Source organism: Gossypium arboreum, chromosome 1, assembly GCF_025698485.1.
Source record: "Gossypium arboreum isolate Shixiya-1 chromosome 1, ASM2569848v2, whole genome shotgun sequence".
NCBI classification, from domain to species: Eukaryota; Viridiplantae; Streptophyta; class Magnoliopsida; order Malvales; family Malvaceae; genus Gossypium; species Gossypium arboreum.
Window position 1 is genome coordinate 37,130,991 of NC_069070.1, and position 13,084 is coordinate 37,144,074.

The 13,084-nt window shown below is 30.2% G+C and overlaps 1 protein-coding gene across 2 annotated transcripts; it reads left to right on the forward strand.

Annotated features, from left to right (window-relative positions):
• The first annotated feature begins 1,230 nt into the window (after positions 1–1,230).
• Positions 1,231–8,810, forward strand: LOC108464966 (uncharacterized). 2 transcript variants are annotated; one of them, XR_008283142.1, is made up of 13 exons: positions 1,231–1,669; positions 2,793–2,845; positions 3,255–3,423; positions 3,521–3,584; positions 4,725–4,804; positions 4,958–5,111; positions 5,515–5,576; positions 5,771–5,833; positions 6,488–6,546; positions 6,851–6,932; positions 7,218–7,273; positions 7,896–7,942; positions 8,057–8,127. XR_008283142.1 is itself a non-coding variant. In XM_017765248.2 (13 exons), exons 1-13 carry the CDS (start codon positions 1,523–1,525, stop codon positions 8,593–8,595), a joined length of 1,242 nt encoding a protein of 413 aa, XP_017620737.1. In that variant the 5' UTR covers positions 1,234–1,522; the 3' UTR covers positions 8,596–8,810. The 2 variants fall into 2 exon arrangements, 1 of the variants encoding a protein (XP_017620737.1); XM_017765248.2 differs by lacking the exon at positions 7,218–7,273 and adding an exon at positions 8,580–8,810 and having other exon boundaries at positions 1,234–1,669; positions 8,057–8,302.
• The last annotated feature ends 4,274 nt before the right edge of the window (positions 8,811–13,084 follow it).

A 13,084-nucleotide genomic window follows, 5' to 3' on the forward strand; every position in this document is an offset into this window, starting at 1 on the left:
TTAATATTTCATTATAACAAGTGTGTGGGTTGAAGTCCCACCTTGCATAAATCATGTATGTGCTTTATCCAAAGTTATTTTGGTTTAGGGTACGTTATGTCTAAGTTGTGCAATGTAATGTGTATTTAGCAAATTTTTTAGAATAATAGTTAAAGTTCTTATTTAACACCTAAATCTTGTGGTCCACCTTCCCATTAACACCAATTCATTTGTGATTCTAATTCTATTAAATATGTTGTACTATAATTTATTGCATTGAATGAAAAATCTATTTAGTTTTTAGTTAATTATACCAAACATCTTTAATTTATGGCTCTCATTCTAAATTAGTTTTCAAACCTTAAAATATTTTAATTACATCTTCAAACTATTAATACTATATCAATAATATCCTTCCATTATTAAAATTATTTTTAGATCTTATGCAACATAATTCAAAATAAAAATTTTAAAGAAAAATGAATATTGTAAACATGGACATTGTGAATTTCTTGGTTTAAAGGTTTTGAAGTTTTTGCAAAAATTATTGTTCACTCTTTCTTTTTTTTTGTTTTATTTTATTTTTAGTTTTATTTTTAAAATTTATGCTGTAATATTTTACTTTTCTTTAAAAGTTTTATTTTAAATTCTACCCCAAAAATTTTAACGTATCATTTAATAGTTAAATTAACAGTTTTAGTAAGGAATGACCTAATTAGAACATTTTGAAGTTTGAAAAGCAATTTAGAATAAGGGTATAGTTTGAAAATGATTGGTGCAATTAATTCTTAGTTTTTTTAATTTAAAAAGACATAATAATATATTTAAACCATAATGTTTATATTTTTTAATTAATTTGATCATTAACCTTTCAAAAAGAGTCAAATAGCTTTCTTTTAACGAAAATAATGACTAAAACATTAATTATTTTGTATGACACATCAACAAATAATTTAATATTTATAAAAATCCAAAAATAAAAAATTATAAAAAGTTCATAAAAATAAAAAATTAGTATGAATTATAAATGGATTGTCATGCGAACTACCATGTTTAAAATTTTAAAATTTTAAAATTATTTTTATTAAAAATAATAAATTAACTTTTTAAAAATTGAGAATCAAATTTGATATTTTTTAAAAATTAATAGTCAAATTTAACTAAAAAGAGATTTTATGATTATGCCTTTAGAAAAAATAAAAGAATAGTTTTAGTAGCTAGTTAAACATTTTTTATGGATGATATAAATTTAGAATGTGCTAAATTAAAGTATGAAAAAAGTGAAAAGAAAAATAAAAACAATGAGTTCACCCCTGGCTTAGAAAAAACCTAATAAATCAAAATTGTCATAAGGGCCCCCGGAAGGCCGAAATTCTCGATCCCTAGCGAAAACCAAACCCTAGAAAAAGTCTCCTTTGGCCTTGCCTTGCCTCTTTCACAGAAAAAGAAGTGTTGGAGGTTAAATATTGATTCCCCTTTCACTTTGCAAGAGAAAGGAGAAGACAACACCTGAAAAGGAAAAAAAAAAAAAAAACACACCACAATGGACGCTATGAGGAAACAGCTCGATGTGCTGATGGGTGCCAATCGAAATGGCGACGTACGTGAAGTGAATCGCAAGTACTACGATCGCGATGTTTGCCGTCTCTTTTTGTCCGGTCTTTGCCCTCACGAGCTCTTCCAATTAACGGTACTTCTATCAATATTTAGATATCGCTTTTTTTTATTTCTTTTCGCTTTTTTATTTACTTGTTATCATGATTCTCTTTGTCTTGTCCAGCCCTAATCTCTGCTTTCATTATATGATTTTTTTATTAAATTACAGCTTAGGGAGAGATCTATTTGATTTGTGTAGTGATAGAGGAAGGTAGACGATGAATTTGAACTCTCAAAAAAAAAAGAAAAACCTGAAGAGCTTGGGAAGTCTTTTGGTTTCTGTGAACATACGTTACAAGGAAAAAAGGGGAATCATGGTTCTACAAGTTCCATTAGGCCATTTTCACTAAGTTTTTCTTATGAAAGGAAATTGTATTTGTTCACGGAAGCAATTATGCTTCTGAAAAATGAAATTTCTAGCTTCGAGTTTTTTTGAATAGGAAAAATGCATGATTTTACTTTTATATTGAATGATTGTGTTGAGTTCTCTCATTTTTGCTTGTTATAAACTGAATGTGAATATTCTTTTTTTTATTTTTTTTGCTTTTAATAACTTTTGAGGAAGTGAATAAAAACTAGATTGCCAAAGTAATTACCGAAAGGAGCATTACTACTGGTAGCTAGGGAATAGATCTGAGTAATACAGGAAATCTAAAGAAAACGAGAAAAACAGTGATGATAGGTGGTATTTGTTGTTATTAGAAAAAGAAAGGGAAAACTTAATGCAAATTCTCTGTTCCTAAGTTTTATTTTACTTAAGATGTCTAGGAAGAATAAAGGATTTTGACTATACTATTTTAATTTGTCATTGGTTGGTGACATGGAAAACAAACACTCAAGATAAGCATATTATGGTATTTGCAATTTTTTTCTTTTTCTAATTTTTTTCTTTTTTTCTCATGGTATCTATTGATACAATACTTCTGTTTGAGGGGAGGATTTTGGTTAAATCATTTACTGCTAAAGATGCTGTATGTGTTTAGTTACATGGTAGATCAATGATGGACCATCTTTATTAAGGTTTTGAGTTTGATTGTTGAATGCTAGGTTTTAGAAATACACCAGATAGTGGTTTCTGATCCTTTTTCTTTTTCCTGTCTGAAGTTCTTATGCGTTTTTACATTACTGATGACTTTCTGTTCCTCATCTTGGTTCAGAAAATGGATATGGGACCATGCCCAAAGGTCCACTCTTTACAGCTGAGGAAAGAGTATCCTTGCTAAGTCTTATTGCTAGCAACTATTGTTGCATTGTGACTTCAACATTGTTGTTAATGTTTGACTTGTACTCCTCTTGCGACCTGGGGTATGTCAATAGGTACTATGTAGTGGTCAATTTGAAAATCAGGTGTCAGCTAGGTTTCTCAGCCTTCGGTGCAAGGCTTGGATGTGGTTATGTTTAATTTTTTTGTGAGTTTTGCCATATATTTACAGGATCACATAATTCTAGCTGTCTCTAGCTTGACGTTTGAAGTATTTGAAAATGTTCTCAATATGTGCATGCTAGAAGAAAAGACGAGTCAGAGAGACATGCTTACAGACTATTGGCTAATGGTGTATCATTATTCTATCTAGAAGTAAGGTGTAGGGGTGTATATTTGGTTGCTTAACCCTTCCTAGATATGAAGAAGCCAAGTCAAAAGGTGTTGATAATTATGACAGAGAATTAGAAGATGCCATTGATAGACTCATTGTCGAGTGTGATAGGAAAATTGGCAGAGCTCTACGGCGTCTTGAAGATGAGGATGCCAAAGCTGCTATTGCAATATCAGTTTCTGAGGTTACACAGGTAAGGCCAGCTAAGTTGATTCACTTCCATTAGTTTTATCTGAAGACATTTGTTTTTTCTTTTTCTTATTTGGATTTTGCAAATTTTGAAATTGCAGACACCTGAAATTCTTGAGCTGTCGAAGCAGATAAAGGAGAAACTGAAAGAAGCTGATCAACATGGTAATGAATTTTGAGCCGGCATGCGAATTATTCCTTTATGTTTTAGCTTTAAGGTGCTAGTAACTCATAGATGGGATGCTATCTAAAACCGCAAACCTAACCAGGGATGATTTAGATGGATACTTTAGGGTTAAATATTTATGGATGAATTTGGTGAAAGATGTGGCATTTTTTAGTCTCTATATAGGGCCAATTCTGTATTGCTTTTCAAAAACACTTCTGGCTCCAAAAGCACTTCTTGAAGAAAAGCTGTGCAGAACAAGCTGCTTTTGGCTGAAATTTTTAGCTTTTCCTCCCCAAAAGCATTTTTAGTGCTTAATTACTTTTTCACCCCTCCAATAACATGGTACTTTCCTTTTTTTTCTTAGTACTTAATTATAAATGTGTTAAAATCATTAATTAAAAATAAAAAAAATATTTTTAAAATACTAATTACAAATATTTAATAATTATATTTAAATATTTAAAATATAGTTTATATATTCTAATTAAATTTTACAAATAATGAATATTTATTACTTAAAAATATTTAAAATTTATATTTTATATATTAAAATATTAACAAGAAGTTATAATAATATTTTATATTCTTACTAAAATATAATAATATTAACTAATTTAAATATTATTTAAATGCGTATTTGTTATTTGATAATAACATGTTTAAAATGGACATTTTATTTTTCAAAAGTACTTTTTGACAGCAATGCTAAACACTCAAATTTTAAACCAAATTTTTCAAAAGTACTTCTCAAAAGTACTTTTTTCACAGCACTTTCCAAAAGCACTTTTCAAAAGCATTGCCAAACTAGCCCATAGTCTACATATTTGGTAAATCATCTAGATCACTCTTTTTAAATTGTAGATTTATTGATTGTAATAGATAAGAAAGTCCTCTTTTGGTAAAGAGAACAAACATATTGAACCTCAAGTGTTTCTAATGTCCTTCTGTACTAATAAAATGTTGGAGTAAAATACATTGAAAGTTTTTGTTTTTGCTATTTCTATAAAGGAGTGTGGACTATCCACACTTTATCTGTAATTATGATTGTAATGGAACCCTTTATAAAATCCCCACTTATACATGATTGCTTGCAAGTCTTTTAGGAAATTTCATACATGTTTACTTTTATCATATAGATCTTGAAGGCAAGACAGATCTTAAGATTCGAGCACTGGAAGAAGTAGAAGAGCTTAGAACTACAAGAGCAGACAAGCAGGTATACCATAGCTTTTGGAGGTTTAGAAGTTAAAATGAAAATATTAGTCCCATGATGCAGCATTCTTAATTTAGCTGTGGTGAAAATTTTGCAATCTTGATTCTGTGATAACCTTTTGACTCTTTAACATGTGACATTTTCTTATTGTGATAGTCAATATTACTTTTGGATGCATTCAATAAAGATAGAGCATCGCTGCCTCAACCCCTGCCAAATCCACCACCATTGGCACCTTTGCCTGTAGCTGCACCTGATCCTCATATCCAGGAGATGATAAACGAGAAGCTAAAGAAAGCAGAAGATCTTGGTAAAGTATACTGCTTAATGATACTTCAGCTTAACAAACTTAAGCTTGTATGTTAGTGAATTGATATACAAGTTATCGATCAATGGCATTCCTCACTCCTCAAGCTAGCCGTTTTTGATATTATTAATTTTGCTATATTGCTTTTGGTCTGTGAGCTCTTTTGTTATGGTTACAAAGATATGTCAAAATTTTAATAGTTATTACATAACTAAACGGCCCCCCTCCACCCCCCCCAAAAAAAAAATCACCACCTAGCCACCCCATTGATGACTTAGATTCAGGATATATTCTTTGAGGTTAGGACTATGTTATTTTCAATTTTAGTAATTTATGGATATTAGCAACACTGTTATTTTGCTTTATTTTACTTAATTGTATATCTCTTGTTACCTTTATCGTTTAGGTGAGAAGGGAATGGTGGATGAAGCACAAAAAGCTCTGGAAGAGGCTGAAGCTCTTAAGAAGGTTTCCAATTTCCTAGTTTTGGCTTATTCTCTTCTTTGAATTTTGTCCTATACTTGTTACTTCAGTTTTTGTCTTCATCCTTAACTCTTCTAGGAAAAAAAACTTTTCTGTTTCTTTTTTATCTTTTTTTTCTTTCTTTTAGGCAATTTATGGGTTTTCTTTTTTTAATTCTTATAATGCTTTTTTCTGTTCAGCTGCCTGCTAGACAGGAGCCTGTTCTGGACTCCTCAAAGTACACAGCTGCTGATGTCCGCATTGTAAGTCTGTTTTCTTTTCTTAACCAAACAATTAAAGTGCCTTTAGTAAACCAAGGCTACAAGTTTAGACTGAAAATGAGAATTGGAAGGGTTGTGCTGTTTGAAACAGCACACAACTTAAGGTGAAGTTTAGTATGAGAGACTTGGTCTTGTGCATCTTGCCTATGTAAATCAACGATGCATGTGCAAGCTCAGACTTCCTGAAATTAGTTTAATGCTTTGCTTTAAGCAGCTTATAATCCATACAAATAAAGTTATAAAATTTAGAGTTTGGCATGAATTATGAGAGCTTTCTGCTTCGTTTTGTTTTCACGAGCTTAACATTTTAAAGGTAGATCTATGCATGTTGGAATGATTTTTGAGCTTGGCGCCGTGTGCGTTTGTGGACAAATTACAGGTTTCCTGTTACCATTATTCAGTGTTATTGTTTCTTTCATTGGCTAATTTGATTTATGAGCTACTCAGATAAATTATATGAAGCCGTAACATGCTTTTGGGCCCTAGGAATTTAGGATATTATAAGTTCATGGAAAGTTGCTTTACACAATTCTTTTCAGTTTATGGTTCAATTTTTAAAGTTCATTGTTGGTTTTTTTCATTTGCTGATCTGATCTGACCTTTACTAATTAATCCTTTGAATTGCAATTTTTTCAGACTGATCAAAAGCTTCGTGTTTGTGACATTTGTGGAGCATTTTTAAGTGTTTATGATAGGTAAATCTTGAATGTTAATTCCTGTTATTTTGGCTTGTTTTGTGGGCTTAAAAAAATCAGCATGTGGGGTTTCAAGTGTTTCAGCTTTTGACCCGACTATTATACCTCGATACCAGCAGGCTTTTGGGCCCAGTTTTACGAGGATAACTTTTGCAGCTACATAATGTGCGTCTTTTTTTCTGTTTTACGTGCTTGTAGATCATGCTATTGCTAGATAATAAATTATGCGGAAGCTATAAAAACTTGTCTGTTGTATATTTCAATCTTCTTGGTGAAGTATTTTACTTTTCCTTTATCCTTTCAGTGACCGGCGTTTAGCTGATCATTTTGGAGGCAAGCTTCATCTAGGTTACATGCAAATCCGTGATAAACTAGCAGAGCTTCAGGTAAGATAATTTATTTTCTCTCTAGTGTCTTAGCTGTATTTGTGTGTTTTTTTCAATAAATACTGAGTAAGGGATTGACAAGATGTCTGATTTGCTAGTTCACTTGCAACTTCTGATCTGAGTAACTGTTGTATTTGACTTACTCAGATGGAATTTAATGCTTTTGCCTACTGATTTGAAGGAATAAATCAAATTGATGCAGTTGTGCTTAGTAGGATAGATCTATTCTTTTATGCATCTTGTGTTGAGACATCCTTAAGTTGGTATGTGGATATGTTGGTTCAGGTGCTGGTATAATGTTACACATTCTTCTATACCGATTCTCAGTTAGTGAGCCATCTGTGAGTTTTTCTTATCTCGGAGTGAATAATACCCTTCCATTTTCTGATCTTTGTGGTTATAAGCTAGATGCTGAACTCTGTAAAACAGTTTTTTTTTCATGGATTCACCTGTGCATATTGGGCTTTGACATGCATTAGATTTGAACACACAATGCTCCTGGTCTAAGGGAACAATTAATATACTAAAGAAAAAGAGTGGGGAAGTAGATGGAGAAGAAACCTGTCTTCTACAAATCAAAGCACAACTCTTTGCTTATCTCACTGTCTTGGACTACCGAAAATGAAACATGAGCTGCAAAAATAATCTAAAATTGCATGTGCCACATATTTGCACTTTGTCATCATATGATCAAGTTAATGCTGGTTTAGTTCTGTTCCTTTTCACTACTAAGAAAACAGATGGTGTGTGCATAGGAACTGATTATATGAGGTATTTGAGCAGGCCTTTTCTGTTCTGCTTTGCTATCTCTTGTTTAATGGTTTTAAGACTAAGGCTTACTTTCTTATGCCTAGCCTTAGAAGTTTTACCGTCCTTGTGGCAAGTGAATAAAAGATTGAGTGGCAATTTATGTTATTCGAAAAATGGTTTCAGTAGCACTTTCTTGGTAACTATTTTTGTCAGGAAGAGAGAAACAAGAGCCGCAAACTTGATCGATATGATGACAGAAGGTAAGCTGTACCCGTTTTTCTTTTTGCCTGTTTCGTCTCTTATTTGGGAAAGGGGACTGTGAGATAGTTCAGTTTCTTCCATAATTCTCTAATATTTCTAATTACTGAGGGAAGATCAAAGGAACGGAGTAGGGATCGTGAAAGAGAGCCCAGTCGGGATCGTGATCGAGGAGAGAGCCGTGATCGAGGGAGGGATCATGATCGTAGGAGCAGGGATCAGGATAGGTATCATGAACGAGATCGTGGATATGATCGGGACCGTGAGAGAGATTATGAACGCTCACGCAGTTATGATTCAAGAAGTCGTCGTAGGTCACGTTCTCGGTCTAGGGAACATTCTAGGGATTATGATCGGCACAGGTACCTGCTTCTGCATAGGTCTTGATTTCCTTTTATTTTCAGGCATGATGGGACTTGAAGGATTTTAAAACAATTAACCGGTTCATGAAGTTAATATAGAATGCATAGCCACAAGGGGGTTGGCTTTGTGGTTCTAGAACTTCAGATTATGATATAGCTTATCGTCTTGATAATTACCCTACTCATCTCTTTTATGCATGGCTTAAGTTCTTTTTTTTGAGAGATCCGAAAAAATATATTAGTATATTTCTTTAAAAACAATGCTTGAATTTTTCAGGCGTGATCGCTACTAGGATGGATGATGGTTGCAGTCAAAGTGGATGGATAATGAAATGATGTTCTTGTTTAGGTCGGTGATTAAATCATGTAGGATTGTTGTGATGGTTTTATGCAAAGTAGGATTCATCAACATGTGCTTTTGGGGGTGGAGTTTGGCAGTTTTCTGGTGTTTTTTGCTGGATGTATTGACTTTGACTTGACTGCTTCAAAGATATCTCTGTTGCTTAAATATCTGGGAGAGGTACGTTTTAGTGTTTTAACATATTTATTCCTCACTAATCATCCGCTGCAGTGACATCTCCCTAAAAACACTTCTTTAGGACTGGATTTTAAAGGATCGTTTTTCTTTCTTTGATGGAATGGTATTAGCAGCCACCACTTAACAATATAACCTTTACTACACTGGAATATGTGATCATTTGTCGATGACGAAACCTATTTAAAATTTTATGGTTTTTCTTCTTAAAAAGGAAATTTAACGTTGTAGGTAATTTGCTGCACTAAAAATGATTCTCTTTAACGGGTAAACTATTAAAATAATTATTTTTGTTTGTTTTAAGTTATATTTTAATTATTTATGTTTTAATTACTGTTGTTATTACTTTTGTTATTAGTCGTTAATAGCGTAACGGTATTTTTTTTGAGCAATTTATTTATTTTTTATGTTTAAATTTTTTTCTTTTATTTTCCTTTCTCTTCCGCTTTTCTAGCTGTTCTCCTTTTTCTATTTCTTTTAACGTGGTTTTTACGTTTTTGTTTGTTAAAATTCTTTTATGTTTTTTTAAAAAAAATAAAAGTTGAAATCAAAATAAAATTTACTTTGATATTTTCACCCCCACAATAATAAACTCTCATCATCTATTATCTTTTTAACAAATCAATTTGGATCTTTAAATAACTGTCTACAAACTCATCTCAGTTGAAGATTTTGCTAGTCGTGACAGTTTGCTTTTAACAAAGTTTTTCAAGTTCGTTCCCTCAACTTCCATGATTACCTTATTCATCTTGCTTATAACACTTTCATTCTTTTGAAATTATATTATTTTATGGATTCTTCAGATGAGTTTAACACTCTCAATGAGTAAAATAACCATCATATAAAACTTTACTTAAATTGGCTTGGTTCCATGCTTTTTTTCTCTCTTTGATTCATCTATGCTCGACTTCCAATCAAGCTTGCCTGAGAATATTCAAGAAGATTTAGATCAATTTGATCATTTGCTTAATTTTACTCGTTAGAAAAAAAAGAAAAGAAAAGAAAAAGGAATAATCTACACAAATTTTACAAATCTAGAACTGGAAAAATTTGTTTTGAATATAAATAATTCAATTTATGTTTAGATTTAATTAAATATATGGTTTTTATATTGATTAGTTAGATCCAATTTTAGTTTAAAAATTAGGTTATAGTTAAATCGAGATTTGATTAAGAATGCTTTGTATTCGATTTTAAGTGAAATACAATGTAGGAATCATGTGAAAGAAAGAAGAACATGGTTTATCTGGTGGGCAAATGTTATATTTTTGCAGAAAAGAATATGAGAAGAGAGAAAATAAGTGGGAAAAAGAAAAGGAAAATAATAAGTAAAAAGAAAAAAATTAAATTGTTCAAAAAAATAAAAGTATAAAAATTAGTTTTAACAAATGAAAAATATAATATGTAAAAAAAGTGAAGAAAGGAGGAGAGGAGAAGAATAAGAGAATGAAAAAAATTAAAAGAACATAAAACAAAAAAAATTGCTTAAAAATATAAGGATTAGTTGTATAATTTAACCTAAAATTTTTATTTGAAATGATGATTTAACGTGTCATATCGGTTTACCATTATACTGTTAAAACAATTAACGACTCAATAACTAAAATATTATAACATAATAATATAAATGACTAAAACATAATATTTTAAATATAAATGATTAAAATATATCTTAAAATAATTAGAAGCGACTAATGATTATTTTAATAATTTACTTCTTCGATATAGCTAGGTGGTTTCAGGTTTCATTTTTTTAGGTCCATTAAGTCCTATAATTGCCCACAGTTGATGACAGGTGAATATTCCCAACTTGGAAAATTAATGTTGAAAAATTAATGCTAAAGTTTAGCTCAATAAAAATAAAATAATTAAAAGTGTAAATAATGAAAATTAATTATCATTGTGCTTTTTTATTTTCGTTTGGTATAAATTATAAATATTAAAATATAGTATACTTTTCAAAAATTTGAAATTTGGTTTCTGTATTTTTACTTTAAGAATTTAAAATTTTTAATTTCAAAATTAAGGTGTAACCGTTAACATTATTAAATTTTTTTGTTAAATTCAAATTTATTATAAGATTATTTTTCTAATTACATGGTTAATAACTGTCTATTTATTTCAAAATGCTAAAATAAATTTAACAAAAATATAATTGTATTAATAATTAGACTTAAATTTTGACATTTGAAAAATAAAAAATAACTTTCTAAAAATAGAAATATTTATGAGATTTTAGCGGATTATAAATCTCGGGGGGAATAACAATGAAGGGTTTGAATATTAATTCGCAGTAGGATGCCAACAAGAGGTCGAAAGAATTATCCCTTGGCAGTATCTTTAGTTTCTTATCATTGAAAAATTGAGTAAATTGGTCTTTTGAAAGTGAAACAATGATGCGTTGATTAATTTCTGTAATAAATTATGTGAAATTATGTGTTAAACTGTGATTTGTTGAATTATAAAAATAAAAAATTGAAAACTATATAACATTTAAAAATTTTAAAATCCAAAATATAAAAAAAAACTTTATAAAATGAAAAATAATTATAAAAATATTTTAAAAATTATAATATACTAATTTTTAAAAAGTCATAAAATTATTATTAAATTTATAATATTCTCTTATGAAGAAAAATTCTTTGACCTGATTCATTAAAATGTAATTATGAAAAAATAGAAATTTTATTATACACGTGTGGGTATAAAAATCATATATTTAAAATATAGATGTGCGTTTGAAAATAATATATAATAAGTAATGAAATGAATGATTTGAAACTAAGTAATGATAATAACAGAGGAAAAGTGCTTAATTTAAGGTTTTATAATGCATTTAGAATTGGTTCAAATCCAATCACATGTAAATTTTTTATATTTTTAAATAAAAAGATTAAAATACTCTTGAATAATATAACTTATTTTAATTACAAAAAAATATTTTCGTAATTTTTCTAATCAAGTTGGTGCTTGATTGACTCGTGACACAAACTCGTTAAGGGCTTAAATAATAGTATAGATGATAAATGTTATAAAGTGTGCATAATAAACTAAAATAAAGTTTTAGTTTAGTGGTTAATTTAATGTTTTATTAATGCATTTAAAGTGGGTTCAAATCCAATCACATGTAAATTTTTTATTGGTTTCTTTAAAAAAAATTAAAAGACTAGAATATTCTTGAATAATATAACTTCTTTTAATAACAGAAGGACATTTTCTTAATTTCTCTAATTGAGTTGGTGTAACACCTCAAACCCAGCCTAAATATTATGGCCAAATCCGGAGGTGTTACAAAGAATGGATTTTGATAACGAAATCTACACGTTAAAACCAATTCAGTTTTTCAACTCTTATTTGCTTTTATCCATTGTTAAAACGTTTTCAAGTAATCAACTTGCCTTAAAATGTGTTTTATAGCGGAAGCTTATGAAAAACTTTGTATTTAAAGAAAGCATTTCATGTTTTTAGAAAAACCTTTGTTTTAGTAAAAATCATAGCTTTTAGATATCAGTCGGAAGTTAAGTACTAAAACGAAAATCCAAAATAAAATCTACCAAAAAGTCTAGAGAGTCCAATTATTACAAAAATCTAGAAATAATCCTTAAAATAAAAACCATAAACCTAATTAGTCTACGAACTCATGGTCATTGAGAGGCTCTATCGCACCGATCCTCCTAAGTCTATGGATTACCTGAACAGAACAGACAAACTAATGTGAGTTTTCGTAAACCCAGTGTGTAACCCAACAGAATTAAGCATGCAAATAGTCAGGCTTATGCCCTTTTCAAATACAGTAAATAGAATCATATATACAGATCAGACATATGGAATCCTTCCCACATCCTCTACACACTAATTCTGACCATCCCATCACACCATGTGAGGTTAAAAACACCCACCCATCCTTACACACCATATCGTGCCATTACGACACATGTTAGATAATGTGCAGCCAAGCTGCCAGAATATAGGCGATGATCGCCGTACAGAATACTTCCTCCTCATATACAAATCCCACCCCACAATTATATACAGAAACAGATACAAAATAACATATTAGACATGCTCAACATGCTTATGTACAAATATCAGAATGATTAAACATGCATAGCATTGTCATGCTCAGACCAGAATATCAGACTATTAGATCAATAGTTTTAGGGTTTAGTTAACCCTTACCGACCCTATGGTAAGCCCACAATTGATTGGAATGACTCGTGTGACCTTAGGAAAATTTTTAGAAATAT